This window comes from Brassica napus, chromosome C3 (genome assembly GCF_020379485.1).
Source record: "Brassica napus cultivar Da-Ae chromosome C3, Da-Ae, whole genome shotgun sequence".
NCBI classification, from domain to species: domain Eukaryota; kingdom Viridiplantae; phylum Streptophyta; class Magnoliopsida; order Brassicales; family Brassicaceae; genus Brassica; species Brassica napus.
The window spans coordinates 20,041,365-20,056,035 of record NC_063446.1 but is presented as its reverse complement, the minus strand read 5'-3'; the positions used below and the strand labels follow the sequence as shown (position 1 = coordinate 20,056,035).

General features: G+C 34.7%; 1 protein-coding gene, 1 non-coding gene and 1 pseudogene across 3 annotated transcripts; 1 reads left to right on the top strand and 2 right to left on the bottom strand.

Annotated features, from left to right (window-relative positions):
* Nucleotides 1-1,215: 1,215 nt before the first annotated feature.
* Nucleotides 1,216-3,141, bottom strand: LOC106388567 (annotated as a pseudogene).
* A 3,768-nt stretch (nucleotides 3,142-6,909) lies between these two features.
* Nucleotides 6,910-12,065, top strand: LOC125583655 (phospholipase D gamma 1-like). Of its 2 annotated transcripts, XM_048750973.1 has the most exons (7): nucleotides 6,910-9,161; nucleotides 9,273-9,943; nucleotides 10,059-10,178; nucleotides 10,262-10,456; nucleotides 10,556-10,807; nucleotides 10,901-10,969; nucleotides 11,057-12,065. In XM_048750973.1, exons 1-7 carry the CDS (start codon nucleotides 9,110-9,112, stop codon nucleotides 11,144-11,146), a joined length of 1,449 nt encoding a protein of 482 aa, XP_048606930.1. In that variant the 5' UTR covers nucleotides 6,910-9,109; the 3' UTR covers nucleotides 11,147-12,065. The 2 variants fall into 2 exon arrangements, with proteins under 2 accessions (XP_048606930.1, XP_048606929.1); XM_048750972.1 differs by having other exon boundaries at nucleotides 6,911-9,943.
* Nucleotides 12,066-13,427: 1,362 nt separating this feature from the next.
* LOC125584726 lies at nucleotides 13,428-13,534 on the bottom strand. Its single transcript, XR_007321635.1, has one exon. It is a non-coding gene; the product is annotated as a small nucleolar RNA R71 (small nucleolar RNA).
* Nucleotides 13,535-14,671: the final 1,137 nt, after the last annotated feature.

Below are 14,671 nucleotides of genomic sequence, written 5' to 3'. Positions count from 1 at the left end.
GACAAGCGGTTCGGTTCTTTGCCGAATATTTAGAAACAATTCTGTACGTTGCGGCTTCGGTCGGAACTTATCTATTGTTGGGGTATTTAACGGTTGAGCTGTCAATAATACTTTAAAATGTTGAGAGAAAAAGCATTTTAAAAACTAGATATTTACCAAATATTTGTATATCCTAACATGTTTCTAACTTTTTCGCATTTCAAAAGCCTGAAATTTCAAAAAAAAAAAAAAAACGATCTAAAAATGGTGTATGCATACTTCCCTTTTATCTCAAACTAGATGTTTTTCTACACTTATGTAAAGAAATAAAAGTTTTAAAATTTAAATAACATTTAAAATATGTATTTTTTTTTGTTTTTAGATTTTATTAATTGTATGATAAAATTAAAATAAAATAAATATTTTTTTATTTAAATTTATGTTTAATAATATATGTATATATTTAAAACTAAAATCTTGAAAATATTTTCTATCAATTTTTTGGTCAAAATATGTTAAATAAAATTTAATAAATTTAAGAAAAACATGTTTGGTATATAACTAAACCTTATACAAATAATATTTTTAAAATTTTTAGATATTAAAAAGAAACTATCATATTAAGATTAGAAAATTGCAATTTTGAAAAAAATGTTAGTAATAAAAATTATATAATTATAAAAATAGAATAAAATAAATAAAATATTATCAGATTTCCATTTGTACTATTATATTATTTATTATTATATTAATGATGATCTATGAGTTATTACCATATTTTTAAAAAATTACCAAGAAAAAAAATCAATATTAAATGTAAATGTTTAAGTCTTAAAAATAATTATAATGAGTTGTAATACATTAACTTTTCAATAAGGATGAAAAATTTAAAAGACCAACATTTGTATTCGTTATTTTACAATCGATAAAGATTGTAGTGCTGCAAAATGTTAAAACTACATCAAATCGATAAAAAATTTAAAAATCTCACTTTGCATATGCGCGCGGATTTTCATCTAGTTATTCTATATTGTCGAGATCTATTTTATACATAAAGATAGCTTGCAAAACTATATCATCCAAAACTTTATCAACAAAATATATGAAAAAAAATAGCAAAAGTTACATAAAAAATAAAGGATGTTTGGGAAGTCATTCAATTTCGATTCATATGATTGCGGATCATGTTTAAAGTTATTGGTGAAATGTATTAAATTGTTTTTAGAAGATATAGAGGAGTTTAAATGGATTTAAACCAAGATATTAATCCGAAATGTAGCTTGCGTATTTTATTACACAAGAGTAATCAATAAATCGTTCTCATCATAAACTCTCATCAACCCAATAAACAGAGTACCCAATCTCCCTAACGTGAAGACGTAGGAGACATATCAGAGCTATATCCTGGAGATAGAGATGGCGAAAAAGACAGATTTGTTTCTGCCTCTACAAGAAATCGATCACTAATTGTTGGTTCGGGTAAAGGAGTAGAGCAACAACTAAACCAGTGGAGAACTTTATCTATAGTCGGCCTTGTCTCAGCATTTTCATCGATACATAGCAAAGCAATGTGAATGTATCTCAAGACTTCGCTTATCGAATCTTCTCGTTCTTGTTCTCTCATCACTTCATGGACCACATAGATGGCTTCTCCTCTGTTCCAACATCTCATAACCTAATAAAATACACCATTAAAGAACTACTTAACATAACAACCAGAGTAGGTTTTGGACAAAACCTAATAAAACATTAGCCTTACTTCCTAAATCTTAAAGGACAATATCTTTTATGACCCTTAAATTATACAATAATTTATTGTATTTAATCTAAAATATTCTCGGCTGGCTAAATAACAACTGCATATACTTTTGCTTGAATTTAAACTCACATGTTCAATTAGTGATTCTTCGCCCCCACTACTAAAGCTCTTCTTCTGCTGATGATCATCAAGATGGTAACTCCAAAGGCATAAACATCGGATTTGATAGAAACACGACCGGTTCTCATGTACTCTGGATCTAAAAACCCTCTGTAGTCCATCACAAAATGTTGTTTATTAGTCTCTCTAACGCTCTTTTGCTCTTTAAAACATCAACACTTGCATATATAAATAACTAGACATCACTTACATGGTACCGGCAATTACAGTTGATTCCCCTTCACTCTCACCTTGTTGCATCATCCTAGCCAATGCAAAACCCGCAATCTTTGGCTTAAATTCTAAATCCAATAGAATGTTTGTAGGGTTAATGTCGCGGTGAATAACCCATAACTGGGATTCTTCGTGAATGTAACGTAGCCCTCGAGCTATCCCTTGGACGATGTTTCGACACATCTCCCAACTTAGCTGATGAGAATCTCTATGAGGATCTGAAGCAGATAACCACAATAAATAATGACTAGTAGAGCTTGAAAACTAGACAAGATTGGATCTATAAAGGATGCTTTAATGTTTTCTAACCAGATATATAACTTTGGAGGCTTGAGTTAGGCATCAACTCATAAACAAGGTAACGTTGGTCTTGTTTAGAGCAGAAACCAAGAAGATGGATCAGATTCTTGTGCCTTAGCTTTGACAAAATCTCGACTTCATTACGAAAATCTCTCTCACTTCTAATGGAACTTCCAAGTAGTCTCTTGACTGCTATTTCTTCCCCGCTTTGAAGCCTACCCTGATTTTTTTAAAATAAAAAACAAATCTGTTATTACCCTAATAGCCTGATTTTTTAAAATTATAAAAATCATGATCAGAGAACCAAACCTTGAAGACAGAACCGAATCCCCCACGACCAATCACATGTGAGAAGTTATCAGTTGCAGCTCTAATGGTTTCAAAGTCGAATTCGAAAGCTGCAGAATTTAGTAGAGACAAGTGGAAATAAATCTAGTTTTTGTGAGGGGTTTGAGTCACATGTGAGAAGATAAGAAACGAAAAAAAAAAAACAAGACTTACTGCTTAGGAAACCAGAAGTGGTGAAGTCAGAAGAGTTCTTCTTTCTTCTTCGGAAAATCGTATCAAGAAACGAAGTACCGGCCATGGCGAAGACGAAGGCAATGTTTCTTTGAATTTTCTTAACAAACAGGATAATGTGAAACTTATTTGAGAACATTTTGTTCTTCAATTTTGTCAAAAAAAAAAAACATTTTGTTCTTCAATAGTTGACTCTGAACGTGTCCAATTAGTTGACCGTTGACACATATTTTATTTTAGCTTATCTTTGGGGGTCCCTTTAGTTTTTTTCTTCAATTGTTTTTGTGGCACCAATTAAAAATTTAAATTTTTTGTTCTGATCTTCTTAAATCCTGCAATCCCGTAAGACCATCTCCGATGGTTTACTCTATTTTTTCTTTTAAAATAGAGTAATTCTATAATAGAGTTGGATATTGCTCCAATATTACTTTATTTTAGAGTGAAAAATAGAGTGATGAACGAAAAAAAATATTATTCTATATATAGAATAAAAAATAAGTTTACACTATTAGAGCATCTTCAACCCCACTGCAAAAAAGAAAGTAAAATAGAGTGGAAAATGTAGTCATGAACAAACAAAAAAATGCATTACTCCATATATAGAGTAATGTTTTTTTTTGTTCATGACTGTTATAAAAGTAATGGAAAAGTCTATCTTTATTCATAACATAGAGGTTCCTTATATAGGAGATTACACCGTCATAGATAAATAAAAAGATTACAAATCATAATCTCTTGGTTATGAGTCATCCACAGTCTGGTTCATAACAATGACTGCACTTTCCACTCTATTTTGCCGTTTTTTGGGGTTCTTCCTATTTTCGCTAGAGATGATTAACACCAGCCAATCTCTGATGGAATCCAGCGTTCGTGTCGATTCGACTGGAGTTCTTCTCATCGACAATGGGAAACCAAACAGTTACGGATTGCATTCTGTTGTTGTCATTAAAGTTCTTCTTAACTTATTCTCCCCATAATTCTACTATTTCTCATTCAATGCATCTCTTCTCCTTCCAGTCGGTGAATCTGCAACTATAAATAGTTGAGTTTGCATCCATATAATTCATCATCTCATTCTTCACATACAGCTGTTACTCGCCTTCTTTGTTTTGGATTAGATCTCTCTGGCTTTAACGAATCCATGAACGTTTTCTGCAAGCAGGTTAGAGTGAAAGCTCATGGAACGGCGAGGAAGATGGTTTTCTTCCCGGCAATTAGGGAGGAGACGATGACTGTTTTGACATCACCGTAGTGGGATCGAGGTAGGAGAGAGTGGAGTCAAGGAGTTTGTCTCCGATGGAAATTGTGGAGGAGATGGTAGTTGAAAAGGATCTGGTGGTCGAGTTGGAGCTGCTGCGGCTGCTGAATTGAGGGAGAGATTAGGAGATAGAAGTGTGAAGAAGGGAGGCCATGAATGTGTAGGTTTGGAAAAGGGATGGTTTGACCGAATACCCGGTGGAGCAAAGTAGTCGTGTCTTATCCTTTGGTCTCCACATACCGACGAAAGTAATCCGGTGACGCTATGCAAGTGCGTGAATCCAAATGTCATCATCAACGCCATCATTGACAACAGCTTCCCACTCCTCTCACGATTGCTCATTCAATGCATCTCCCATTACTTCTAGAGCGAAACTGCGAGTATAACGATGTAAGTCTCAGTCCCTTGCAAACATCACTTCAATCCTTTGATTCTTAATTCGGTACGAGAATTTTAAAGTTGAAACTTCTGGTTTCGGATTTGAAGGTTGGTAGGTGTGGGGAGACCATTGTGACAAAGGTTCTGCAGTTTTGGGAAGCACATAATGGGAATAAGGGTTGTGATCTAATGGGTGTTTATTTTACTTTGGTGAATGAGATGGTATATTTATTAACTGAAGCTCTGATATTGTACACCAAAAGTAAATCTTATTATTTTTATTAACTCGATGGAGTAATTGTAAATCTTATTGTTTCTATTAGGTTCACGAAGAAGACCAGTTTTGTTGAGATTGCAGAGGGCATTAACCATATCCCTACGTTGAATATCTCTTTGTGGTTACAACATGGTCAACTCCGAGGACATGACAAGCAAGAGCAAAAGTGCCTTCTTGGCATGTTCTTTGAGTCTTTGTCACTTCTTAAGATTTCTCACACACACATCAGGTACGTATATCAAATTTAGGTATTTCCGTCTTCTTTAAAAAAGAGATATTTGTCTTCAAGCTTTCATTTGTACCGTAGAATAATCATATGGATTCTAATTCTACAGAGATATTTTGGTGTCTCAATTGGCAGAAGAAAACAAGATACTAAAACTAGGGGGGGGAATCGGCTAATTCCTGCATCAACAAGGGCCAACGATCCCGATCAGTACATAAACATGTTACATGTGCGAAAACATACATCAACTAGTACAAAATTTAATTTTCATACGCGAACTTTCAAAATTTTGTTTTATCATACATTGACCTAATTTCCGTTAATCAAACGTTGAGTTGTCGTTAACCAGTACCAAAAAAATAGCATAATTCCTACATCAACAGGGACCAATGGTCCAGATCAATACATAAACACTTCACATGTGCAAAAACATACATCAACTCATACAAAATTTAAATTCAATAAATAAACTTTCGAAATCTGGTTTTAACATACACTAAAGCTTGACATGCGCATCCGCGCGGATATTTGTTGTTAATTTTTTTATAAATTGTTTAATGACATTCCTATTTATATAAAATTTTGTTCATTTTTATGTTCCTACACATAAAAATCAAACCCACCCGGATCTGGAAAGACCCTATTTGAATCCCACCAGAAAATTTATAATACCGAACAAAGCATAATTTCAAAACCCAAAACAAAACTCGATATCCGAATGAACCAATCCATACCCAACCGTATACCTGATATCCATATCTTAATGAAGTAGTTAAGAAGTATAAAAAAATGTAAAACACTTAAATATAGGTAAGTTCTGTTTTATATTTCTATAAGACATGCTGTCAAATTATTTGGAAAAAATGCAATTAATAAAGTAGTTAAGTTGAGTGAAAATAAGGAAAGAAAAGATTTAATAAATCTGTTGAAAATAATGTTAATTTTAATTTTTTATTTAAATTTAATAAAATAGATTTACCTAATTTTCTCTAGTTAAATAATACCGAAAATAAATTGTCTGTCATGTGTTGATTAAATAAAATTTTTATTGTATTATGTGATAATTAAACCATAGTACGTAGTAATTGACAGAGAGAAATGAGAATGTTTAGCTTATTGAAGACATTCTCTTTTCTCTTTGTTCAATTTTGCCTTCTTTCGTTTTCTCGGTGTTAGTGTTTTCTGTTGTCGAAAAAGTTGAAGAAAAAAATTAAAGAGAAAAGCTAACTAATGAATTACACGAGAAAGAAATCGTTTGACCTACATGATTTATTTTTCTCACTCAATTACTACGTAATACAGTTTAATTACCACATAATACAATAAAAACCTTACTTAATCAATACGTGACAGACAATTTATCTTCGATATTATTTGACTAGTGGAAATTAGGTAAATGTCAAGCTTTAGCGTATGTTAAAACCAGATTTCAAGAGTTCATGTATTGAATTTAAATTTTGTATTAGTTAATGTATGTTTTTGCACAGGTGAAGTGTTTATGTATTTACCCGTACCATTGGTCCCTGTTGATGTAGGAATTAGCCGATTTTCTATTACCGGTTAACAACAACTCAACGTTTGACTAACGGAAATTAGATCAATGTATGATAAAACCAATTTTTGAAAGTTCATGTATGAAAATTAAACTAGTTGATGTATGTTTTCGCACATGTAAGATGTTTATGTACTTATCGGGACCGTTGACCTTTGTTGATGTAGGAATTGGCCGATTTCCCCTAAAACTAAGCTACTGTGAACGTGTTTGCTATAATCATACTATGAACCAGTACTCAAAAAGACTATGAAACCACGAAAGAGCTTCTACGGTTAATGGGATTGATGGTACTGATTCACTTAATAAATGGAGTCATAGCCCTACAACAAATGTTTCTTGATAATCGTAAAAGAACTCGGAAGTATATTTCTTAATGGGATTGATGATACTGATTCACTTAAAACAGTGTCTTTGTTTCTCTTTTGGTGTATATTTCTTAACTGAAAATGATTTGATTGCTGAATTTGATGACAAGCGTACGTAATGAAAATTGCTCGGTGTTTTCTTCATGTATTTGAATAGAATCTGATATTTTTTCTCGATGATGTCTCCTTCTTAGGACAGCATTCATGTTTTCTCTTCTCATGTTATCACCTCATAAATCCTTTATCAAAAGAAAAAAAAAATGTCATCACCTCATCATAAAGTTATTTAATAACATAAGAGAAATATTCATTTATAATATTGGTTATCATGATTCATCAAATCTAAGCCAACAATAAAGTGAATCTTAAGAATTAAAAAAATAAATAAATAAATGAAAACCACAACCAACAAATAATATATATGATTAAACAAAAAAAATCCAAATTTAGTTTGAAAATTTTAAAATAACGAAATATTTCAAACCTAAATTGCAAAGTTCTTATAAACAAAAGAAATAAGTGTATGCAATAACAAAATACAATCAGTATATAATAATGTACAATAAAATTATTCTAAAGATTATGTTTTATAAGTTATACAGTAATATTTATTTCAAAATTTCAATTCATTTTGATAACATGGTTAACTTCATTTTCATATATAATAGTACATATAAGAGTCTAACAAACATGTATATATGTACCATTTCTCAAAAAAGAACATGTATATGTATAAAGAGTAACAATAGTTTCATATTATCTATTTATCTATCTTTAAATATTTCTAGTTATAATGAATAAGTTATTTCTGTTACATCGTGAAAATTATTAATTTTAAAAAATATGATTAAAGAATTTTTTTTTTTACAATTTTATAATAATTAGACAAGTAAATAATTTCTAAAATGAATAGTTGAAATTTATGTAGAACTTATGAACGTTAATAATATTTTTAATTAAAATAAATTAAACATGTAAAATAAATTTGTATTATTTTTTTTACCGGCGGGCGGGTTTGCCCTAGTATTATATATATTCATAAACTTTCATCACTTATCAGGTTAATTGCTGGGACAACTGGCTATATTTAATAGACTAAAAAGTTGGAAAATCCCTTCAAGTGAATATAAGAAGCGTCCACACATGGGATCAGTTTTTGTTTTTGTAGTGTTTGGACTTTCAAAATCTTCATTATTATTTGAGGCTCTTTTTGTTAACAGTTGGACGGAGCTTTTCGTAATGGACTTGTAGATGTAACATAGATGTGTTATGTGTATTTAACAACCTGAACAAGTTCGGTAAACACTTTACAAACAATTTGGATCCAAAGACCTCTTTGGGTTCTTCAGACATTGACAAAATCATGGTGCGTAGCTCCAAATAGCAACATTGTGATAGTGAAAACTCAGAGTCATACTTTCGAACGCACATTCCCAACCCTTTTGCTTCAACATCTGAATTCTTCTATGAATTACAACCTCACTGTCAAAGTGTCAATATAATATTTTTTACCTGTTTACAAAGTCAATTTTTACGAGGTCAATCATATCATTTGTTGGAGGCACGACTAGTTCTTTTCATTCACTATATTGTCACTAGGGACTAAAGTTGGAACAGATCCACAAATGCAGATAAATCAAACGTTGAACTTTTCTTTTGTGTTGTGGGTTCTTGACAAGTGTTTTTTTGAGAATGTTAAGTTGTATTTCATGGACCATAAGGTCTAGTATTTATATATTGGTATACCTAGTAGGGCAAGGATATATTCGTTTTTCATATTTATCTACTTAGGAAGTATAACATATTCCAATACACCCTTCCTCAAGTTGGAGCATATAAGTTAGTTATGCCCAACTTGAAAATGAAATTGTCAAACTCCTTGGGGCCCAATGCTTTCTATAAATATCACTATTTGTGCTCAAGTCAACGTCCCCTTCCTCTATATATAGTTTATAGATTTGGTATGAATCTGTATCTCAAAGGGTTTCACTAAACTTTTCTTTTGTCTTGTGGGTTGTGCTCAAGATTTGATCCAACTACTGAAAGTTTCCTTGTTTAGTATTTTTTCTTTTTCTTTTTTTTTTGTTTAAACCGAAACTAATGTCCATGGAAGGGTCAAGTACCGGCTCTGTGAGGGGGGAACTGTTACACGGTAACTTAGACATTTGTGTTAAGGAGGCTAAAAATCTTCCTAATATGGATCGGCTCGGGAAGTTTACGAGGAACAATACAAGTGATCCGTTCGTGACTGTCTTTATCGCAGGTGCAAAGATTGGCACAACTTTTGTTATCAACAACAATGAGAATCCTGTGTGGATGCAGCATTTCCATGTACCGGTGGCTCACCATGCCGAGGTGGTTAAGTTTGTGTTGGAAGACAGTGACCAACTTGGAGCCAAGTTCATAGGAGATGTTGGAATCCCAACCGAGGAGTTGTGTTCAGGGAATAGGATCGAAGGGCTGTTTCCGATACTTAACAGTAGTGGGAAGCCATGTAAAAAGGGTGCTGTGTTGAGTTTGTCTATTCAATACTCTCCAGTTGAAATGATGAAAGTTTACCAAATGGGTGTTGGTAATGAGTGCGAAGGAGTTCCCGGTACATATTTCCCTTTGAGGAAAGGCGGTAGAGTTACTCTATATCAAGATGCTCATGTTGAAGACGGGACACTTCCGAGTGTAGATCTCGATGGTGGGATGAAGTATATACATGGAAAGTGCTGGGAAGATATGGCTTATGCGATTAGAAAGGCAAAGAACTTGATATATATCACAGGTTGGTCAGTTTACCATCCGGTTAGGCTGGTTCGTCGCAATAATGATCCAACCGATGGTACATTAGGGGATTTGCTTAAAAAAAGATCTAAAGAAGGTGTTAGAGTGTTGCTATTGGTGTGGGATGATCCAACTTCAAGGAGCTTTCCAAAGTACAGAAAAGTAAGTGCCCAACTCTTATAAACTATAATAATAGTGCAAAAATAGTTCTATAATATGATGTATTATATGAAGCAACAATCCTTTTGTTGTTTTTAACGTGGTTGTATGCGCGCAGCAAGGAGTTATGAACACAAGCGATGAGGAGACTCGTCATTTTTTCAAGAACTCGTCAGTGCAAGTGATTATTTGTCCTAGATCAGATGCTGAAGGTCTCCACGGCTTAGTAAAAAAAAATGTAAGATGCTCAATGATTACTGCATCAATTCTTAAACTCTTGTATGTATAGTTTAATCATCTGAACTTTGCTGTGATGATCAGGAAGTTGAAACTTACTACACACATCATCAAAAAACTGTGATTGTAGATGCTGATGCTGGTCAGGGCCGACGAAAGATCGTAGGATTTGTTGGAGGACTAGACGTGTGCAACGGACGTTTTGATACTCCTAACCATCCTCTCTTTACGACATTGAAGACACTCCATAAAGATGACGTCCATAACCCAAATTTTGTGGTAACCATTTTTGGAGTTTAGATACCACTGTTGTTCATCTGTTTTAATAATCTTTAAATTTTTTTTTGAACGAAAAAATCTTTTAAATATTCATATTAGCCTAATGCTGAAGATGGACCAAGACAACCGTGGCATGATCTACACAGCAAAATTGATGGTCCAGGTGCATATGACCTGCTTACTAATTTTGAACAACGCTGGGAAAAAGCTATAAAAAAACAACACAAAATTTGGAAACATCGGTCGTGTTCTGATGATGCTTTGCTTAAGATTAACATGATACCTGAAATCATGGGACTATCAGAAGCTTCTTCTACTAATGATAGTGATCCAGAGTCTTGGCATGTTCAGGTAATTGAGAAATGTGATGCATTATAGTCATATGTGGTGGTGCCAAAAAGATTAATCAGAAATATGATGCATTAAATCATCTCATTTCTTTAGGTTTTCCGTTCAATTGATTCAACCTCAGTAAAAGGATTTCCAAAGGACCCAAAGCAGGATACTGGAAGAGTAAGCACAACTCTGATTCATTAACCTTGTCAATCACCAACAATGTTTCTACACTAGACATATACTCATTCTAAATAATGTGAACAGAATCTTCGATGTGGGAAGAATATACTCGTAGACATGAGCATACACACGGCTTATGTTAAGGCCATAAGATCTGCTCAGCATTTCAGTTGATATCTTGTGAATTTACATGTTTTTAACTTCTTATTCTTGCATGGTTTGGTCATCTAGAGTATCATTTAGGCACATTTAGGTTGCATATCATTGCATTTGTACATATCAGGTGTTGGAGAGCACCATGGATGAGTTAGAAGACCATTGGAGGGATTTTGAGTCCAAAGAGTGAAAGATGAACACGTATGAAGGCCTTAAAGATCTCTTCTGAAGCTCAAAATTTGTGGAGACACTGGAAATTGAGTTAGCTTTACAATGGAGGTGGTTTCAAGTCGTTTGGAGCTGTATTGAGGGATTTATGATCAAAATACTACACACATATCAATATGACATTCCTAGCGGCCAGGCGTAGCGGCAAAAGATGGTCGCTACAGAAGATAGAGCTGAGGCGCCTAAGTACCGTAGCGGGAGTGTGTAGCGGGTTAGAGAGACCGCTATAGTTGAAGCGCTTTCTGTAGCGGTCTTCCGTAGCGGCATAATGAGGTCGCTATGAGTTCAAGAATGCGAAAAAAATCGTCTAAGTGTCCTAGCGGCCACCCGTAGCGGGCATGTCAGGTCGCTACAGGCGTAGTGACCTCTGGTAGCGACCTTTTATGGTCACTACGGAGAAAAATATCTGTTTTTATGGGTCAACCCCAGCTCGAGTTTTAGATATATATAACTACTTTTCAGACAATAATTGGGGATCTATCTACTTTTTTATGAAGAACACAAGAACTCTTGAGAGAGAAAGCTTGAATCTTTAGTTTCTTTTCTTCTTATTCTCTTGAATTTGCTTGTTTAATCCTTGTTTATCTTTATTCTCTGTTGTATCTACTTGAATATGCTTCAATCTATTATGAGATTAAGTGTTTTCATGGAGATTAGTGAGTAGTTTCCTTAAGAATTCATGGGTTAGGGAGATTAGAGTAACTTAGTGAAGATCTATGGTGTTATTGTATTAGATCCTTGTATGAACTTGCTTGTTGAGTATTTTTAATGCTTGTTTAGTCTTGATCACTCTAAACCTGATTTCTAAACACTTCTCATCAGACATGATTAGATGAAGTGTTTGAATCAACTCAACTAAGCTCTAGTGAGATTAGCCAAGGACACTTGATGTTAAAATTGCTAGATAGTTATTAAACTTGAACTTAAAGATTGCTTGATTGAATTAAGCCAAAGACATTTGATGTTTAATGATTTCTAAGCAAATAGACATTTACCTAGACATAGGACTTGTCTAAAATTGTGTTTAGACTTAAGAGATTACTTTGATTGAAAGCTTGTCACCTAGATTGGATCTTAGTTACTTGAAGTCAATTCCCTTAACCCATGGATTCACTTGTTTAAATTGATTAAAACCTTGTTGTATTGCTCTGTTTGCTATTGTTAGTTGTCACACACTCACCACTATTGAATCTACTTAGCTTAAGAAATGACTTGTATTCTCACTGATTCACATCACTAGGACTGGTTCGACATTCACCCCACTATACTACAACATTTGCAATAGGCAAAAAACCTATTACCAAATTGGCGCCGTTGCCGATCCTGGTCTGATTGTGACATTGCGTTTGAGTCTTTGCTTGAGACTGAGTTTTACTTTGTTTTTAAGTTACTAATTATCTATCTTCATATATATTTGGATGACAGGTGCATGAACTTGAGAAGCAAAGGATCAACAAATCTTGCACCAAGAGTGGACAACATCAAAGCCTTAGAAAGAGAGTTGGGAAGACAGAGAAGAGAAAGAGAAAAGCAAGCCCACTTACATAGATTGGGGCTTGAGATGGAGAGAAACCCGAATCAACCGGAAGGTGTCTATGAAGTTGATGATCATAGACAAAATGTCCAAGAAGTTCCTCCTGGAGCTGCTCAAGAGGGCAATGGTCAAGGAGCTGCCAACCTTCGACCTAGACAACCACAACGCCAAGCTAGGGCCATCGGTACATATGATCAACCTAACATAAATGGGAATAGGTTGGGCATTAGGGGACCGCCAGTTGCCAACAACAATTTCGAGATCAAGTCCAGCCTCATCAACATGATTGAAAACAACAAGTACCATGGACTTGCCTTGGAAGACCCACTAGATCACCTTGACAGATTTGATAAATACTGTGGCTTGTCAAAAACAAATGGAGTTTCAGAGGATGCTTTCAAGCTCAGATTGTTTCCCTTCTCTTTGGGAGACAAGGCTCACACTTGGGAGAAAAACATCTCAAGTGATACTATCACAACTTGGGATGAATGCAAGAAGGCCTTCCTCAACAAGTTCTTCTCTGCTACAAGGACTGCAAACCTTAGAAATCAGATCTCTGGTTTTCAACAAAAAGGACTTGAAGGATTTTCAGAGGCATGGGAGAGATTCAGAACCTACTTGTCTCAATGTCCCCACCATGGCTTCAACAATGAGAGCTTGCTAAGCACTTTCTACAGAGGAGTCTTGCCTAAATTCAAAAGCCAGCTTGACACTGCAAGCAATGGAAACTACTTGGGGAGGACTGTCGAAGATGCATTAGAACTCTTGGAGAACATGGCACAGAGTGATTCTGTCTACAATGATGAATATGACAGAAGAGACAGAAGTGGGGGAGGAGAAGATATGACCACAAAAAGAGAACTGAAAGCAATACAAGAAAAGATTGACATGCTACTATCAGAAAAGAACAAGAAGGAGGAGTTACATATGGTTTCTGAAGCTGATGGAGTAGAATGCCAAGAAGATATGTACTATGTCAATGCTCAGGGTACATGGTACAAGAAGGAACATGACTATCAAAACCAGAACAACTACCAACAGAAACCCTTCTACAACAACCAACAGAAGCCATTCAACAACTACCAGCCAAGACCATTCTACAACAATCAGCCTAAGCCATTCTACAACAACAACCAAGGTGGTTACCAACCAAAACAGAACTTCCCTCCTGGATTCTCACCAAAACCAAGTCAACCTGCACAAGACCAAGCTGGATCATCAACACAACCTCCACAAGAGAGTAGTACTGAAGCTATGCTGAAACAATTATTGGAGGGACAAACAAGAAGTGAGAAACAATTAGGGTATGAGCTGAAAAATCTCCACAACAAGATTGATGGGAATTACCATGATCTAAACAACAAGTTCAAAGCCTTGGAGAACCAGTTTGTCTCTATGACAGCCAGCTCAAGTCGCCAACAAGGTTCCCTACCTGGAAAGCCTGAACAAAACCCAAAGGAGACAATGAAGGCAATCACCCTAAGGAGTGGAAGAGAGTTGCCTCCTAAAGTTCTCATTAAGGATAATGAGAAACAAGGTGGGGAGGTGGTCATCAATGTAGATGATGATGTGGTGATTGTGGATGAGAAGACTAATGAGGAAATCTTGGAGAAGATAGTTGAAGCTAAGGGCAAGAGAAAGATGGGAGAGGAGAAAGTTGAGAACAAAAATGAGGCTGCTACATCAACAAAGGAGAAATTGTTCACTCCTCCTCCCTATGAGCCAAAGCTTCCCTTTCCTGGAAGATTCAAGAAGCAACTCCTAGAGAAGTACAAAGCCTT